The sequence below is a fragment of the Calypte anna genome, chromosome 3 (assembly GCF_003957555.1).
Source record: "Calypte anna isolate BGI_N300 chromosome 3, bCalAnn1_v1.p, whole genome shotgun sequence".
NCBI classification, from domain to species: Eukaryota; Metazoa; Chordata; class Aves; order Apodiformes; family Trochilidae; genus Calypte; species Calypte anna.
Window position 1 is genome coordinate 61305368 of NC_044246.1, and position 17626 is coordinate 61322993.

Sequence of the window (17626 nt, forward strand, 5' to 3'; positions counted from 1 at the left end):
TTGTCTCCATTTAACTTTTGATAATTCACTGAAACATAGAAGAGGAAAGAATAATTTGATTCTTGTCATTCTTTTCTTTGACAAAATCCTAAAAGCAGAATACAGTCACTGCCAAAAGACATCTCACAAAAGAGTAAACATAATCAACTACTATATAGTGACTGTGAGATGTGCAGAGCTATTCAAAAGTAAATATTTCTAAATAGTCTGTAAGAATATGTTGTGATAACAATCCACACACCTGTGCACACACAGTTTTAAGAATGACTAATTTTTCTTCATCCTTTTTCCTTGCAGAACATAACCTATCCATGACCTATTCAAGCAGTTTTAATACACTTTGCTTGAAGAAGCAGTACTTCATAAAACAATTTAATAAAATATTATCTAGTGACCTTTCCTTTCTATCCTATAATCCACAGTGGCTAATTTTTTTCTTCTGTTTAATTCATTGCCAAAACTTCTTGGATCTCAATGACTGCCCCTGAAGAGGCAATAAACCATACAACTTTGATTGAAATCAGTGAGGATATTCATGTATTTCTTAGCATAAAAATTATTCCTTTCTCAGGAAATGAAAATACTCACTTTGCATATTTCAAGAAGGATAGTTGGAGTGAGAGAAATTCCCCTTGAAAAAGTCCTACTGAGTATCTTACTGTATATGTCACACCGGAGTAGGAAACTATTTCATGCTAATCTGTTTGGTTTAATTTTGATTGTAGCTCATCAGAATCAGAAGAAAAAGCAGTAAAATATTACTGAAAAAAAGGGTTGCAACGTATCCTTTCTCAACAGAAAGTAGAACCATCAGACTTGTGGGAAGAAATACAGTACATAGTAGGATTTTCAGAAAGATAAGCAACACAAATCTAAATCTATATTGGAATTCTTAGTATTTTATTCTATTTACATCTCCTTACAGTGTGCAGACAACTCATAATTGACATTTTCATAACTGATATCTTCAGGCCTGAATACCTCTATCCCAGACAGCTTTCTGGGCCATCACAACTGCAATGGACCACATAGCTGCTCAGCTGCATGACCTCTTAGTTGTTTGGTCTGGTGAAGTGCTAAGCAAAGCCCAGCTCTAGAAATGTAACCCAGTCTGACTGAGAGAGGAGCAACAGACCACCAGACTTTCAACTTCAAGTATTTTTCAAGTACTTTTCTGCATCTAGTAAGTTTTCAGCATTTTGAAAAATGCTTTATTAGGAGCTGCCAATATGATTATATCTGAGAGAAAGTTTTTAACTTATAGATAGCTAAATAACCAAATCCTGGGCCCCTGAACTTTGCCACAGAGTTGGAATATTCTGAGCTGCGCTATTCTACATATGTCAAAATACATCCTTTTTAATGTTTATGCTACTGCACAAACTTTCCAGACTGATACAACTTTTATTAGACCAATTATTTTTTAAGAAAAAACCTCAAGCTTCTAGACAAGCTTTTTAGTACACAAAACATTCATCAGTTCTGAAACAAAAGTTAAAAACAAACTGAGAAGAATTGCTTGCAATTCAATTAGAAATGTTGCTGGTACCTGTGGAGAAGTAATTTTCTAAGGATTGCTTTCCCCATATGTAGGCATTTCCAAAAATGCAAACGCTGTGTTAACAGATATGAGGTATTAGATTTTGCTTTCCTTGACATTTCTGTAAGCCCCAGCGTGAAAACTTAGTTGGAAAAGATGACAATCACATTTACAAGAGTCAGATATTATCACTGGGAGGTTGAAGACTGAGGTCTCTCTACTCACTTTAACTCATCTTGAGCTATTCTTTCTTGCATATTCATGTCTCTACGTCTCAGCTCTGCAACCATTCTCTCAGCCTCACTCTGTATTTCTGGAAGACTCTTCTCAAAGGTGTCATCTTGGGATCTAAGTGTCTCATTCAGTTTTATCGCATCTTCATTTGCAGCTGCAGGGGGGCAAAAATACGTCAGTTAAAAAATAGATTTAAAATATTTATGTAATAAAAAAACAAACAAAACCAAAACACAGAGGCTTAAGGCATCTGCCAATATGTCTATCAGTGGGTGGAATACAACTTGAAGAGGTTATTCCTGCCATGAAATATAAAGGGTGGTTAATCCAATGAGCAGTAAAAAACGAGAAAATGTTATGTTTCATCAGACCTTTTGTTATAGCTACTTAAGCACAATAATCAATATGAAGATGTCTCTGTATCTAGTATAAGAAATACATTGCTCCCCTCCTCTTCCTGAAAGAACGAATTTGCATGAAACCTTTGAAAAAGAAGAAGGTAATCTGGTATTTTACACATAGAATTAAGGAGCAGGCAATGAACATTAGATTTCAATTACTTTTGGAGAAGAACTTCAATATATGTAATTTTTAGCATTCAGACTTAGCAGTGCTAGGAACAATATATGATTGAGAAATTTTAGAGAAAATGAGAGAGAAGTGAAAGACACCCACAGATGCCTAAACTTGCTCATGTGTTTAGAATCAGATATCCAGAAACGGGAAAGAAAGGTGTGAAGGTTATAATATATGATGATACATAGAAAACGTATTATGTGTCTGAAATAGCTGAATTACTCCTAACTGATAAAGCTGTACACATGGTATCATATTCAAGGACAGATGAAAATCTTTCATGAGTGATGTATGCTGCGTGTATTACACCATGACAGGCACATTTTCAGAAGCAACTACTTCATTTATGCCAATCAGTTCTATATCCAATTTTAAAAAGTACTGCTGCTTTTCCATAGGCACAGGGCTCCCACATAACTGATTACTGAAAAATAGCATAGTTCTTTGTTGCATGGATACTTTTGAATATTTTAACTTGTTAGCTGAGGAAATGAAAATATGTCTTATATTGTTTATTATTCATTAAATTAGTATTCCATTTACACATTGTTCAGGTCTCGAGGAAACTATGAAGAAAATGCTAATCCAATAATGTCTTTGAGAATTGAGATTTGGATCTTCAATCAAGAGTGGTGATTTGTAGGGCAGTGAGGACTGGAAAAAGACCACACTTTGCTTAAATGGGTCACAGATCCCTTCTGTGCATTATGTTATGTAACATTACCAAGCTACCTTAGGCCAGAAATAGCATATAAATATATATATATATATATACACATACAAACTTTTTTTTTTAAATCAGGAATAAATAAATAGCAATTTAACCTCCTCCAATATTTACCTTAAAAGAGAACATGGACATATTACCTCAAGCTTTCATTAGGCTGAGGAAAAATTATATATCCAGGTCTATCTTTCTATTCCACCCTCCTCTTCTTACAACAACCTTTCTAGTCTTAGTGTAACACAAACCATCAGAGTCCAGTGGTGGTAAAAGATTTGGATGCACTGACATGGAAGAACACAAGTAAGTGAAGGGCAGACAACATGGGAGGATAATCCATGCAGGTAATCAGAAGTTCAGAAAGTCAGTGGTTGGAGTATGGATACTGCAACAACACATTTCTTAAATCTTCTCACTAGTAATAAGAATTTTGTATGGCTGGAAGAATTCCTTGATTTCATGACATTTAGGGAGGCATCTATCACAACTACAGTCATGTACTTTGGAACACATCCATTCTCAAGCATTCTCTTCAGTCAATGCAAAGAAACAGGCCCATCCATGGCTTTTCATCCTAAAGTTGTTGCCTATTGCCAACAACTACTAGGGAGCTCAAAATCACAGATATAGGTCTGCATTCCCAGAGATCTGCAGTGCTATAACTTACAGAAATCTGTAATCTAGGGATGAGGGCAAGGAATGGAAAAAAAGCATATCTTCAGATTAGTTGGTCATCTAAATCAGAGCATCATGAGTAGACATAAAGTCTTTAAGGAAAAATCTAGCAATGCCTCCTAAGTCAAAAAAAACAGAGACGAAGAAGGCATGTGGCCAATATGCACATAAGTTATCATATGATTTTAAAATAATCTAGGAATGACTAGGTGAACATTTAGGTGAACATCTAGGTGAACATTTATCCTTGGTTTTTGAATGATGGTGATCTTGAACAGGAAGGCAATTGAGAATGGCAATCAGAAGTAAGGATATAGAAATTATCCCTTCTAGAGGAAGAACATTCTAAAGAACTCATGCTGGAATGGCCAGAGAGCTGTCATACCAAAAACCTGACCATTTGACAGAAAACACCCAAATGTAGTTCCTGTCTTGAAGAAATGAGAATTCCACTAAGGTTGGAGAACTTGCTTTGCAATTGAAAAAAAAAAAAAACAAAAAACAAAACAGAAGAATAATAATTATAATAATAATGTGTTGGGTTTTGTACTTTGTTTTTTTTAGTTTCAAAGTAGCATACATCAGACCATACAAACTTAATAGCAAATCCAGTTGAATATTTTCATTAATGATCCTGAAGAGGAAAAACAAACATGCAAAATGTTATCTACTCATAAATTATGCTTACAAGGAAAATCTGTAAGACAGTATTAGTAGAGAAAGATTGGAATGCTATGCATAAAGAACTGGATGACCTTCAAAACAGGAGTAATTGGACCAGAATGAGATTCAACAGAAGAAACTATAAGGCTGTAAACCAAATAATATCAGAAATTTCAGCTGTAAATTGTATCTTTGCTAGTCAGATACAAGGTATTAATGAGAAATACATAGCTACATTATGAATCTCCGTTGGAGTCCAGCTGTGAAAAAAAGGAAATGTTACCGCAGAATGTATTAGCAAAGCTGACATAGGCAGGTTTTAATGCTATGAAGTGCAAGACATTTAAACAACTAAATTTCAATTCTTGCTACCTGCAGTCAGGAAATATGAACCCTATTTTCAACAATGGAAATTAGATGAAGGTGAGTGGGAGATTTGTGAGAATATGCTTTAAGGTGCTTTAGTCCAAACAAAAAGGAGCTAAAGGAGAATATGATTCCTCTCATGGAACATGAAATGCAATATAAAATGCATTTTATAGCACTTGGACAAAAATGGAAGTTTTTCCTTTCAATGAAATGGGCCTTCATAAGCATAACTCCTGAAATCAGTACTGTAGTGGGAGTTTTGAAGAAAGAGCAGATCAGTATTTTTCAAGTAAAATCCTGCCCATGATTGCTGATACTTTTCCTATTTTTGAATTCTCCAGCTTGTGGGGAATGGTTAGGAGTCACTTGCAAACTACAAGCAGCAGATGTTCATTAACAGCAAGTGGTAAAGTATTTTTAAAGTAATTTGGGGGAATTAAGATGAAGTGTTAATATACCAAGTGCTAAAATTACATCAAGCTTTTTGACCAATACATGTTTTTAACTTCATTGAAGCTTTCAGTTACTTCATCATCATAGTTTTTATTCAAATAATTGCCAAACTCTGAAGGACTATACTTAGTATACCCAGTCTTCATTAGTAATTACCAATGCACTAATTGTTTATATATACTGCATCTGTAGGTTGCGAAAAGTCTGAAGATAGTTGACCATAGTTTATTCACTCAACATTTAAAGCACATGACATTTCACAGTGAATACACATTTCTTCACTGTCTTTCAGACCTTCCCCATCACCCTTCAGTTTACTTGAGAAACAGTGGGCATATTTTTCTTTTTCCAGTACCTTCAGCAGCTTGGAGAATGCCTTTGACGAACTGTCGAAGAGATTTTGCTCTGTCATTAGTCCTCTCAGCATCCTGCCTGGTTTGCTCACCATCTGCTGTCACCTTGGTAGCCTAGTGATCCAAATCCAGGAAAAGTATAATTAATGAACAGGACAGGGCTGAACTATGAGATATTCCTATTGGCCAAATCTATGTACAAAACTTTCCTCTGTCAAAAGGCAATCAATGTATTATTGATCAGATGCATAGGAAATTACATGCTCCATTCAAGTACACAATTACATTTTATTCCCTTTTTCTTTAAGTGGAAATAGAAAGCTTTATTTTAGGTTCTTAGAAACCTGTGTGCAACAGCACAAGAAGGGAGACAGGATGAAATTATTCACTGAATTTGCTTGAAGAAAATGTTGTTTGGAACCTTTTAATAGATTCTGCAGGGAATACTTTCCATAGTTTCATACTTGTGCACTTTTCGATTGACAAAGTGCAGCAGATATCACGACCTCTTTGCTTCCTCCCTGGAGGTGTTCTCAAAGAGACATGCCAACAAGCAAAAAGAGTTTTAAATCAATACATTAATTAAACCAAAAAAGAGAGAAGAAAAAAAAATATTGCTTTTTTCAGTTTTAATGCTTGAAGGTGTTAGTTTATATTATATTGGTATGCATGGTAAATTTTAGGTTTGTATAATTAAATCCTTTATAATTTTATTAAATCACAGAAGCAGCAGCAGGCTGAATACAGACATCTGCTGCAGACTTGAAAGACATGCTAAGGGAAGGAATAGTCTTAAGACACTCTGATTAGCTCTCAAGGACCTTATTTACAAAATGAACCCATTTTATTACAAAGAAAGTGACTGTTTCAAGGAACAAAACTTGTCAATCTGCATTATAAAGCAAAAAATTCCCATTTTTATTCTTTGGGAATTGCATTCCCATGAAATTTTTCAAACCAGGGCATTATGACCTTTTCAGTCTCTGGGAAATGGCTTAGAAGGTCAATAAATAAAAAATGAACTTAGGTTTTTTCTGACTTGAGTTGTACAATGTTTTCTCAGTTACCAAAAAAATCTCACAATTTTCAATAACGGTCCAAGAGAAATAGAATCACTTTTAACACATTAATTTTTGCTTGATTAGCTTCTAGGTGGAAGCCCTCAAGATATAACAGGCTAGCTGGGTTTCTGAAATTAAATCCCTGGCATTATCATACCACCTACAGTTTTGGTCTACTTCAGAGTAGTTATTCTGAAAGTAATTTATATGAAAATTGTTCAGGTAAATAGAATTATACAGGCAGAATTAAAAGCCCATAGTGACTGGGTGGGTGGGGGGAGTTGGTTCTATTTCATCCCTTTATCAGTAGAAGAAGATGACCTTTTACATTTATACTTCTTTAATCATGCTATTGGTCACTTCCTCTATAATTTACAAAACACCTTTACCTGCCTGCATTCAGAACTAACATTGTCACAGTGAGATGTAAGAGGGAATTGGAATAAGGAAAAATAAAGAATGTGCTTGATAGACCACTACCCTAACCCAGCTTGGCATTTCTGATGTAATTTCATTCATCATGTAATTGGGAACTACCTTTTTTATTGTCAAATCCTCCACAATTAGCCTTTTGTTCCTTGGGGTTTATTTGCTTCAAATTTTCACATTCACTGTTACATTGTATAATATTTCTAAGTCCTTTACTACATATGGTGTTTTCTAATTTACATCTACTTTTCTTAATTTTGATTGCTTTTTTCATATATGTCTTAACTCCAATCGGCCATTTTAATCTCTCAACATTTGACTGAATAGCATGTACTACATTTTTGTGCACATTGATCTGTCATTGAATGGTTTTCATTTCTTCTCCATGACAGTTGTCTTGAGCACTTAAATCCCACTCAGGTTCACTGAAGGCTTACTGTATTTTGCCATAATTTATTTTGCTGAAAACTAACCTTTCACTCTGTTATCTGGTACAGCTTTTAACTCCATAAGCCAAAGTAAATGGCAAGTGTCCTTCACTATGTACTTGCCCATTCCATGGATAATTATATCTTTTTCATTTTAAGTAAAATCCTACTCATTTTCTATATATTCAGCTTACTACAGTTCACCATTTCTGTAAGCTCAGTCTAGCAACTCCTAACAGTCTAAATAGGCACAAGAAACTCTTTTGGGGGAACAACAGGAGTTAGGGAGACTGGAGCCACAGCAAGGGTTTAGAATGAATCTTCAAGAAGTCTGCACAGACATAAGACTTTTTGAAGTAAAAAAATCTAGTAAATAAAGGTTCTGAGATCAGTGAACCTGCTTTGGTAATGTCCACGGATTCTACTTAGTGACAAAGATTCCACAGAAAGGCTTGTACCAATCTGAAGACTATTAGCCACTTAGCAAATTAGATTTATTAGCAAGTATTAACAGTTACACATATACATTGTTGTTTTTCTTTTATTTGTGTGTTTGGTTTGAGGTCTAAATGAAGCCATCAGAAAATCTTCTGGATGGCATCTGGAGAGGATCCTTGAAGGAATTTGTCCAGATAGTGAGTGGAAGTCCAAGGAAGGAATAAACATAAACCTCACTGTACAGATGGAAATTCTTGGCTTTCCCTGCAAATGCTTCTGACCCTTGCAAACTAAGTTCAAGAAATTATTGAGCCAGAGAAATTCGGTGGTATGGGAGAAATTAAAATGTTTACAAAGGTAAGAGGAGGAATTTCAATCAAGAGGAGTGATTCTGATCCCTGTTTTCCTTGGAGGCTCTGAAAGTACATCATTAGAAAGGAAGAGAGTGCTTTGACCAAAAGCAGTAAGGTGAAAGAAGAGTCTGAGTTATGCCTTGGGTGGTAGATCACAGAATGACAGAATTACAGGGGTTGGAAGGGACTGTTGAAGCTCATCTGGTTCAACAGCCACATGTGGGAATGTGCATGCAAACATGTAAGAACATCATCAGTAGAAGAAAGATGCGACGACCTTCTGTATGACAGGGCAAATGAAGGGAAGAATACAATGGAAAAAAAGAAAAAAAGATTGCTGCACTGATTTAAGAGATTACTGGCTGAAAAGAGGCCACAAGGAAGCAAAAAAACCCCACCAAAGACTTTGTAGTTACTTAATACTATTGTCTTCTCTATTTTGGACAGATATTATTTTTCCATAGAAATGGGAGTCTTACAAATCCTTATCACTCTTTTTCTTCATCACAATTAGAGGCTGAAAATCTATGGAGGCTGCCAAACAGATATGGGGAAAAACTTTGCCACCTATCTTTGTACCATGTGCTCCTAGCCTTTATGTGGTTATCATTTATATTGTCATTTGGAAGTGAGACTTGAACACACTACATCAGGACTCTCTCCTCTTCTATTTTTGGAAATTGCTCCTACTTACAAAAACAGAAAGAGAAGGGTAAGACTCTCCAACAGTTGCCGGTCCCAAAATTAGAAAAACAAACCACAACTGCAATCCATGTAACAACTCTCCGTAAGGATAACTGGAAATCATAAGGCTACTTATTGCAGCAAGGGAAAACTGCATGAAAGGAAGTGGTGATAACATGGCTGCCACACTAAGTCCCTTAAGATGTCACTTTCAATATGTTTCCTTCCAAGACTAGCCTACAGCAGGTCAGAACATGCACCACTATTTTAGGTCCCCTGAGGGACTGAATTTTTTTGTTTTGTTTTTTTTCAGGGGGGTGGGGTGAAGGAGTGGAATTTGAAAAAGGTACTAAAAGCAAATTTTGCAAAGGAAAAGAATGTGTTAGTCTAAGACTGAGAAATCTTAGTACAAGAAATACAATCTTCCCTGCTTGTGCAGCCATCATGAGCTCAGAATCCACCTAGACTTAAAACTATCATAGAAAAAACAAACAAAAAATCTAAAAAGTCAAACCCCAAACTTTCTTTGCACTCACAGTGAGAGCACGTATAGACTGATATCTGCATATGCATGTGTGTGTGAGCATATGTACAAATACATACATTCATCATATGCACACTACAGATGATTTCTTACCCACTACCTATGATTTCACTGTTTTTTTCCAAACTTAATATAATCCATGCAAACAAACCACTTTATCTTAATATTTTGGTTTCGTAGGCCATGGCACAAGCTGCTAAATCTGAATGGAGTTTAGGTAAATTTTCTCAGGTGTTTATTCACATGAATACGTATCTTTCTTATTTGGCTACTTCAAGACAGGTGAGAACAATTCCAAAACACGAGTTTTGATAGTCCTTCATAATATTTCGGACAGCTATATTTTTATTGTGCCTGGTCCTTTTCCCTATTTTTTTGTCCACTAGGTGGCACAATTTATATTATTTTCTTAAACAATGTCTTTTACTGGCCAAAATAAGATCTACACTGAAATAAAAAGTCCGTAATAAGAAGAAAAAATAGTACACTGCATGAAATCCAGAAGACTATCACCACCCTCATAAATGAAATATTAAGCATGTGCATTTAAATAAACTCACACACCTTATGCACATATTTGAATTCTTTTAAATATCATCCCTCTTTCAATAACTTCACTCCTAGACTCTTAATGAGAACTTGCTATCTGTTAAAATAGGATGTTCATTGCCTTGTTATAAAGTTTCTTTAAAATAAGTGAATCAGGCTAGGCTACATTTTTCTCTATAGCTCCTGGAGAAACATACTAAGAAAACAGATAACCCAAAATGGAAAATGAACCTCTTAAACAGCAAAACTTTTCCTGTAAGGGTTGGGCACCAAGTAACTCTGAGTGAAGCCAGGCTACATGAATTGCACCAGCCTTATAAAGAGGCTGAGAATTGTCTTGAGAGAGTCATGCTCAGGAGGTTTGAATGGAAATATGACAAGATATGTTGTTGATGCAGAAAGCAAGTAGCCTTACCAGAGACAGTACTAATGTTCAGAAGAAGAAAACCAGGTAGTTCAGTTTCCAAAAGCCTCAGATAGTCAAAGAAAAACTCCAGACACTCAAGAAACTCTGTGGTAATCCCATAGCTTGGTTGCCACTAGGTTTGTAACATTACCTGTGGCTGGAGTCATAAGAAAGCCCATAAACTCCCCTTCAGCATCAGCTTTTCCAGATAAGCTTATTGTTAGGTGCTCTTTATGGGCATTATAAAATTTTCTTACATTACTATAAAGTCTTGCAGAAAATATATCTCAATGCATTGGCCCCCCAAAAAGGGATTGTTAGAGGACTCACTTCCATTTCAAACACTGCAACTAAGAAGCATCTTATAATTCATCTATTCATTCATGTTTAATTCATATTCAGAAGATTCCTGTCATTACTCAGCCCTAACCAAACCCATAGACCCCAATGTGATCACAGACTTACTCTTGTCAGTAGTTCATCCATCTCTGTCACCAGAGTATCCAGATTTTCTTGTGCTAGCTGAAGAAGTCTCTCTGGTGCTCTCTGAGGGGAAAGCAAATGCTGTTGGGGAAAACAGGAAGGAGAGTGAAAATCTGTATTTAATGGATCTCAGTGCTTAAAAACATTGCAGAGAAAAAAAGAATTAAAATTTTGCTTTTCATTACAGTGTGCAACTCCCTTTTGTCACTACTGACTTGTGTCACATCCACCCAACATACTTTTCAGAGAAATTTTGACAGCTTACATAGTTTAGTGGAGAACCTTTCACTACAGCAGTGAATATAAAGTATATAAAATACCTAACTACTTTATGGACTATCAGCACGAGCACCATTTTATTTTTATACAACATAACTTTTTGTGTGCCTGCAGTATAATTGTTTGCATATAAGAACACAAATTACAGCTGCAAGTTTTATTTATTGAAAGAAATAAAAATAAATAACTATAATAACTACTAATCAATGAAAGCAAGTTTGAAGTAATTAAATCTTGAATTTTTCTTCTTTCCTGAACATGTTCACAGCCGTATGTTTGAACAAATTCAAGTACAGTTGTACTGAAGCCCTATTATTTATGTAAGTGAACACTGTGAACTTACCTTTAATTCCTGTGTCCTGTTCTCAAAACCCTGTAATATTTTATATGGAGGAGGCAGTGGACCACTAAGGTTAACACTCAGGATCATCTGGTTTATCCGATTGAGATCATTAAGAAGGAGTCCTGTGCATTCATCATCACAAGCTGGGGACAAGGACAGCAAAGTTTATTTATTCCTTTTGAGTTAGAAATTTTATGGCACGCATACAATTCTGTGAGTGGTAACACTAATTTCAGATAATTTACCCTAAAAGCATTGATGTGAGCAAAAATGGAAACAACAGCTAGGGAACAGGAAAGAATTATTGCTTAGGAACTGGTAATGGGACAGTTTAATATAAAACATGAAGAGCAAAATTAGTAGGCTTATTTCCCAAAAAGAGGGAATAATGAATGTTGTCCATTATGGACCAGCCAATATAAAATCCTAAATTAGACGAGTAATTTGGATGAAGTTTGAGAAAAAAGAACATGTAATTTGGAAAATCTAAGGAGCACATTAAAGAGTACAGAATGGTTGTGGGTTTGAATGTAAGAAAAAACTAAAGAAATATTATAATTTATGTACTTTATGCTCACATAACAGTATGGCCAACCGTGCTAAGCTTGTGCGGACAGTAGAAAGAGTCCAGGTAAATATGAACAATTTTTTCAAATACCTGCTTTTCTCTACCTCCTTTCATTAACCAGCTTGTAAGTTTTTCATTTATGCTTCTTTTCTTGCAAATACTCTCCAGCATGAAAAACATTAATGTGTGCTGCACATACCAGAAGGAGTCTACACTTTTCATCGCACTGCTTTTTTATTAAGTATCACAAGAAATTCTGGTAAGCTTAAAGTCTCGTATCGTTTATGCTGCAGACAGGAAAATTCTTCATGCTTCAAACAGAGCTGTGGAAATGCCTTTCTGTTTCCCTACATAAAGATGCTATACAAGACTGGAAACCTAAATAACATCTCAGAAGACAGAGGAAACTGTGAAACAATGGATTCACAGGTGATGTTAAGTGACATGGAGGGTTGTACCTAAAGTTTTACAAGTCTGTATTTCAGCAACAATCCTAGGGAGCTCATTGGCTGAAAAAAAACACTAAACATGTATGTTTCTATAGACAAAGAGAAGTAATTTTCAACAGAGAATTACTTTTTTCCCCCTGAAATCTATTCTTCATGTAGATAAAATCTTTTCTATTCTCCAAAGTTTTCACAGTTATCTAAAAGTGGTTCCTATTCTGTTGGTTGCCTGTTCAATATAGCAAGGAGTTCAGTCAAGTACAGAGAAAAGCAGAGGAATGAATAGTACTTTAATACACCATGAAACTCATGTGATGATTGAGACAAGAGAGATGCTGGATAAGTGCAGTAAAAAGTGGGTGCAGAAAGCTATATACTGTTATTTTAAGATTTCCTTTTGCATTTTCATTGCTTCCATTTGCAGGCTTCATCTTCCTATTTCACAGTGTTTTCTTACATAAGTTAAACTGCACTGGAACTTCTCTGCAGTTGTTAAGTGTGAGCATAAGACATTCTGTTTTATGTTGCTATGTGAAATATATTTAAAAAAAGCTTATTACAATCCCAGCTCTTGTCATCTGCATGCTTGCTTTTAGAAGTGAGAAAGAATAAAAGGAAAAGCAAATTTTACAGCCAATTGAATATTTTATATAACACCTGTTCTATAGCTGGTCAAGAAGGTAAGTAGATCTCATAATAATTTTGCAGGATATAAATAAATAATATTGGACCTGAAAGGAGATGGGTTTTCTTCTTTCTTTTCTTTTATTATTTATTTTGGGTTTTTTTGTTTATTTTTGTTTGGTTTTTTTTTCTGAGACATTATTTCTCTTATCAAACAAGCTAAATTTAGTCAGCCTCAAAACTGCCAGAGTGGTTTGCAATAAAATTATACAAATTTGCTCTATGTTAAAGAGAAACTCAATTACACAAATAAGAAAAAAATTAACAGCTTATGAAGAGATGAAGTATTCTCCATGAGTCAATAATTGATAAATGGGCATTTAGTACGAATTAATACTTCTTACACAATAATCAGGTTGCAAAGAGGAACTACTCCAAGTGAGGACCACACTGAGTAGATAAACTGGGATTAAGCTACCCTCATACGCAGTAAGAGATGTACTGTAGCTACAGGAAATATTCCAAGATTATGATTGCATTTTACAAGACTAAATACTTCTGTGTCTCTCTACAAAAATGTCAGCATAATTTTATGTCTAGCGTTAGTAAGCGCACCACTAAATTCAGATCATTGCACCAGTGCAATCATTTAAGAGGCAAATCATGCAGGCAAAATTACAAAGGAGTCCAGCAAGCAACTAGTGCAAATTATTGTATTTTCCATTTTCACCAGACTTTCCCATGCACAGTAAATCCTGTAAGTGTTTTGACTTACCTCTTGTGAGAAGCATCTCCAAAACATGAAAGCCAAAGAAATGTCTTTTTTTAAAAAAATTGCTTGAGTAATAAAAGAGACCTTAAATTTATGGACATCTAACCACTTATTCCACCTTACAAAGAGAAGATAATGTACAATGAAGGAATTGCATATCTGAGACACATTGTGTACCCCCATTTGATTGATTATCTAACACAATTTTTCTTTAATAGCTACACTGTTGTTAAGATCTAGAAGACTCCATTATGACTAGGAATTTTTTGGTCTATGGGCAACCATACAATCTCTGACATGAAGTGGTATTCTATGATAGTGACTCTTCAGTATTAGTTTCCTGTTGCTTCACAATTCAGTGTTAAACTATTGTTAAGACTCATTCATCTGTAGACTGTTACCCCATTTTTCCTATTTTGGCACTGGTCTCTCACCAAATAAGAAACATGTCCTCCTCTGCCTCCCAAAACAGAACTCCAGTAAGGAGCTGGAGGCTTTGGTTTCCTTGCCAGTGATGCTGGTTTTGTGGAGATTGCGTGATGATATGTCCTCAAAATCTGGGGAAATTCTGATCCAGATCAATGTCTTAAGTACTGACTCAGATTGGTTTCTAATTCTCATTATTAAGAAAGACTCATATGCTGGTTCTGATGCATCCCAGTAACTTGTTGGGTTTATATAGTGCTTGAGTTGGGTGAAAGAAAATGGAATGTGGGTCTAAACCAAGTGGGAGCTCATGCATCAAAACCAGCAAACGACTGAAACCCAAGTAGGGTTGTCTGTCCCTTATTGAATTCATGCAAACAGAGAAGCAGGGTGTCCAGAAGAGAAGTAAGCTTAATTTTTATGACTGTGTCATACAGGCTCACAGTTCCCGCTAAACATGGAACATAGTAGAAGCTCCAGGCTTCATAAATCTGGTGTTACACACAATATTTTACTTTTCAGCTCACTCTATGAAGGCTTGTAATAAGATACTCCTAGCTCCTGCTAAATTAAAGACTGGGTAGGAGATAGGAGCTGTATCTCCTCACTGATTAGTCAAGATCTGCCTCTATCAGAGACAGCATCTCTGCTTAGTTCTGAATTTGGAAGATTGTGGAGTCATTCTTTACTTTAGAGATTAAATCTTGCTTCTGCCGGGGCCAATGGCTATGGTTTCCCTTTTCCTGTCTCCCTACAGAACTTAGTGGCAACTGGGAAAAACTTCCTCTCAGTGCATGCACCAGTCTACTTACTGTACAATTCGCTGTACAATACTGAAGACCTGGTATTAAAGGAACCTGATTATATAATTTTCTCCTTCTAACAAAATTGAATACTTAAATTCATAAAGATATAAAGGTGTTGACTGCAACATGGCTGAAGGTCCATTTTTTTCCCCAAGACTGAGTTAGAGAATAATTCCTAACAATGAAATATGTTTGATCTCTCTATGCCATGATTGTCTCCTGTTCTCTCTTGATCTCATACAACACCACCACATAGACAGCTTTACATTTAGGTTTGTACTTGATCCCAAGGAACATTTCTGACAGGAGCATACATCTGAGGAAAGATTTGCAGTTTTTAATGCAACAGAGCTCAAAATATTGAAGCCAATTTTTTTTTTTTTTTTTAAATCCCCATTGCAGTTATCACTGGTGCCCTGCGAGCATTCAGGTGAGTTCTGGCTTGCTTTATGTTTAACAGTAAATCCTCGAAGCTCTTACTAAGATCACTTTTTTTTCCCCTCCTTAAACACCACACAGTAGCAAGCACAGTCACCGTTCCAACAACACTGCAATCTAAGGTTCTTCATTTTATGCACCACAAACTCTATAATTGAAGTGTAATGTCATAAGAGAATTACTAATAAAAGAAAATGCACGACTGCTACGGGCTTGATGCAAAACCCCGTGTAACTCCTTTCCACTTCAGATTTCTAAGGTCAAAACTCTTTGGGAGAGATGAGGAGAGAGCATAAACATGGTTTGGCTTCTTTATATATTTCTGGCATATATGTGTAAAATATGCATCAAGCAAAATCTCATCCTCCCAGCCTGTTTGAGCATGTTGCATACAGATCAACTGAGATGAAGCTGTATGTTCTGGATTGGAATAGTAGAGTTTAACTAAGAAAGTAGAAAATATATTTTTTCAATACTGTAGTGATTATATCTACTTGATGTATCTTCAATACTGTAGAGATTATAGGCCAGTCACAGCTTTGCCACTTCACAGCTCTCACCAGAAAACAACGTAATAATTTAGAAATACTACATTGAAAATGAGTGATGCTTATGGGGGCATCAATCAGGTAGAGGATAATTAATTTGGAGTTAGAACTAAAAATAAGAATCTGTAAGCATTAGAGGAGATTTGGAAGAACTTTTATCATATTTGAAATTATACAAGGATGTTGGTAGCATTATTTAAAATAGTTTGTAATAATGACTACTTTTCTTATTGGCTACTGACTCTTTCAAAAGAGAAGGGAAAGTGAGCCCAAGAACTGGACTACTTGAGACCAAAAATTACAATGAAGTCTTCATCAGTAGAGTATTATGAGTATCTGTAAATAACAATCTAGATGGTATTTTTAGCTGGGGAAATAATCCATTTTATTGCCCATACTAACAAAAACTTTAGAATCTTCATGATGTATGGAAGATCATTCAGACTCTTGTATTGCTTATCAAAAAAATCTATCTTTGGATATAACTTTCAATCCTTAATGGCATCCTAGAGAACACAACATTGTTCTGTTCTAGGAATACAATGGAAAGTCAATTCTGCCATCTACCTGTGATAATCTTTCCATTGTTATTTAGCAGTAAACAAATTCTTCCCCTTTCTACAGTGGCTTGCAAAAATATATATATTCTCTATCCATTCTACCTGTAAGCTTTCTGAAATACAAGTGTTATAACACAGCACTAAAAAGTGGAATGCACTAAGCAACTGCAAAATGAAATGCTATGAAAAAATCTGGTAAGAACCTGGCAAAGCAGATTTCTAGCTACATCAGAAATAGATCACTTTAATGAACATACATGCTCCCCCAGATTTTTTCTGTCTTTTCACTGCAAATTCCACTCTAAAGTCTTCAGAATACTTATGATAAGGGATATGTTAAAATATTAGTGTTATATTTAAGCAACAATACCTACAAGATGGTTGATAAAACACCTCTATTGGGATTTAAATATGTATTATTTAGCTTCCATGTCATACTGTGTGGTGACTTTTAATGACGTTTTAAAAAAAAAAAAAAAAAACAAAACCAAAATTGTTATTCAGATGGTTACTAACTGCTAAATATTCAAAATAAATTTTTACTTCCTACATATTAACATGCTAACACCAGACAGTTTAATCACACTAGGTTTTATATTGCTTACTAGTACACTTTTTTCAAACATGGGTACTGTATTTTCATGAATTTTCTTTAAGCTAGACCATTTTAGTACCTAAATAGGGGTTCTTCAGACTTCTGACAGCTACAATGTGATTGCAGTGTTTGAAATTGAACCCTGCAAATGAGCTAAAGCAGATATATGCAGACAGCTCATTTGAAATATTGAATGCAAGCAGGATTCTGCATACAGCTCTAATTTTCTGTTCATTGAAGGTACTTAATCACTATTATG

General features: G+C 35.3%; 1 protein-coding gene across 1 annotated transcript in view; it reads right to left on the reverse strand.

Annotated features, from left to right (window-relative positions):
• LAMA2 (laminin subunit alpha 2) overlaps window positions 1-17626 on the reverse strand; it is a 352582-nt gene that overhangs the window by 75779 nt on the left and 259177 nt on the right. Inside the window, 4 exon segments of the mRNA XM_030447547.1 lie at window positions 1766-1928; window positions 5590-5701; window positions 10945-11043; window positions 11585-11727. Of these exon segments, the coding sequence (XP_030303407.1) occupies window positions 1766-1928; window positions 5590-5701; window positions 10945-11043; window positions 11585-11727 (517 nt within the window).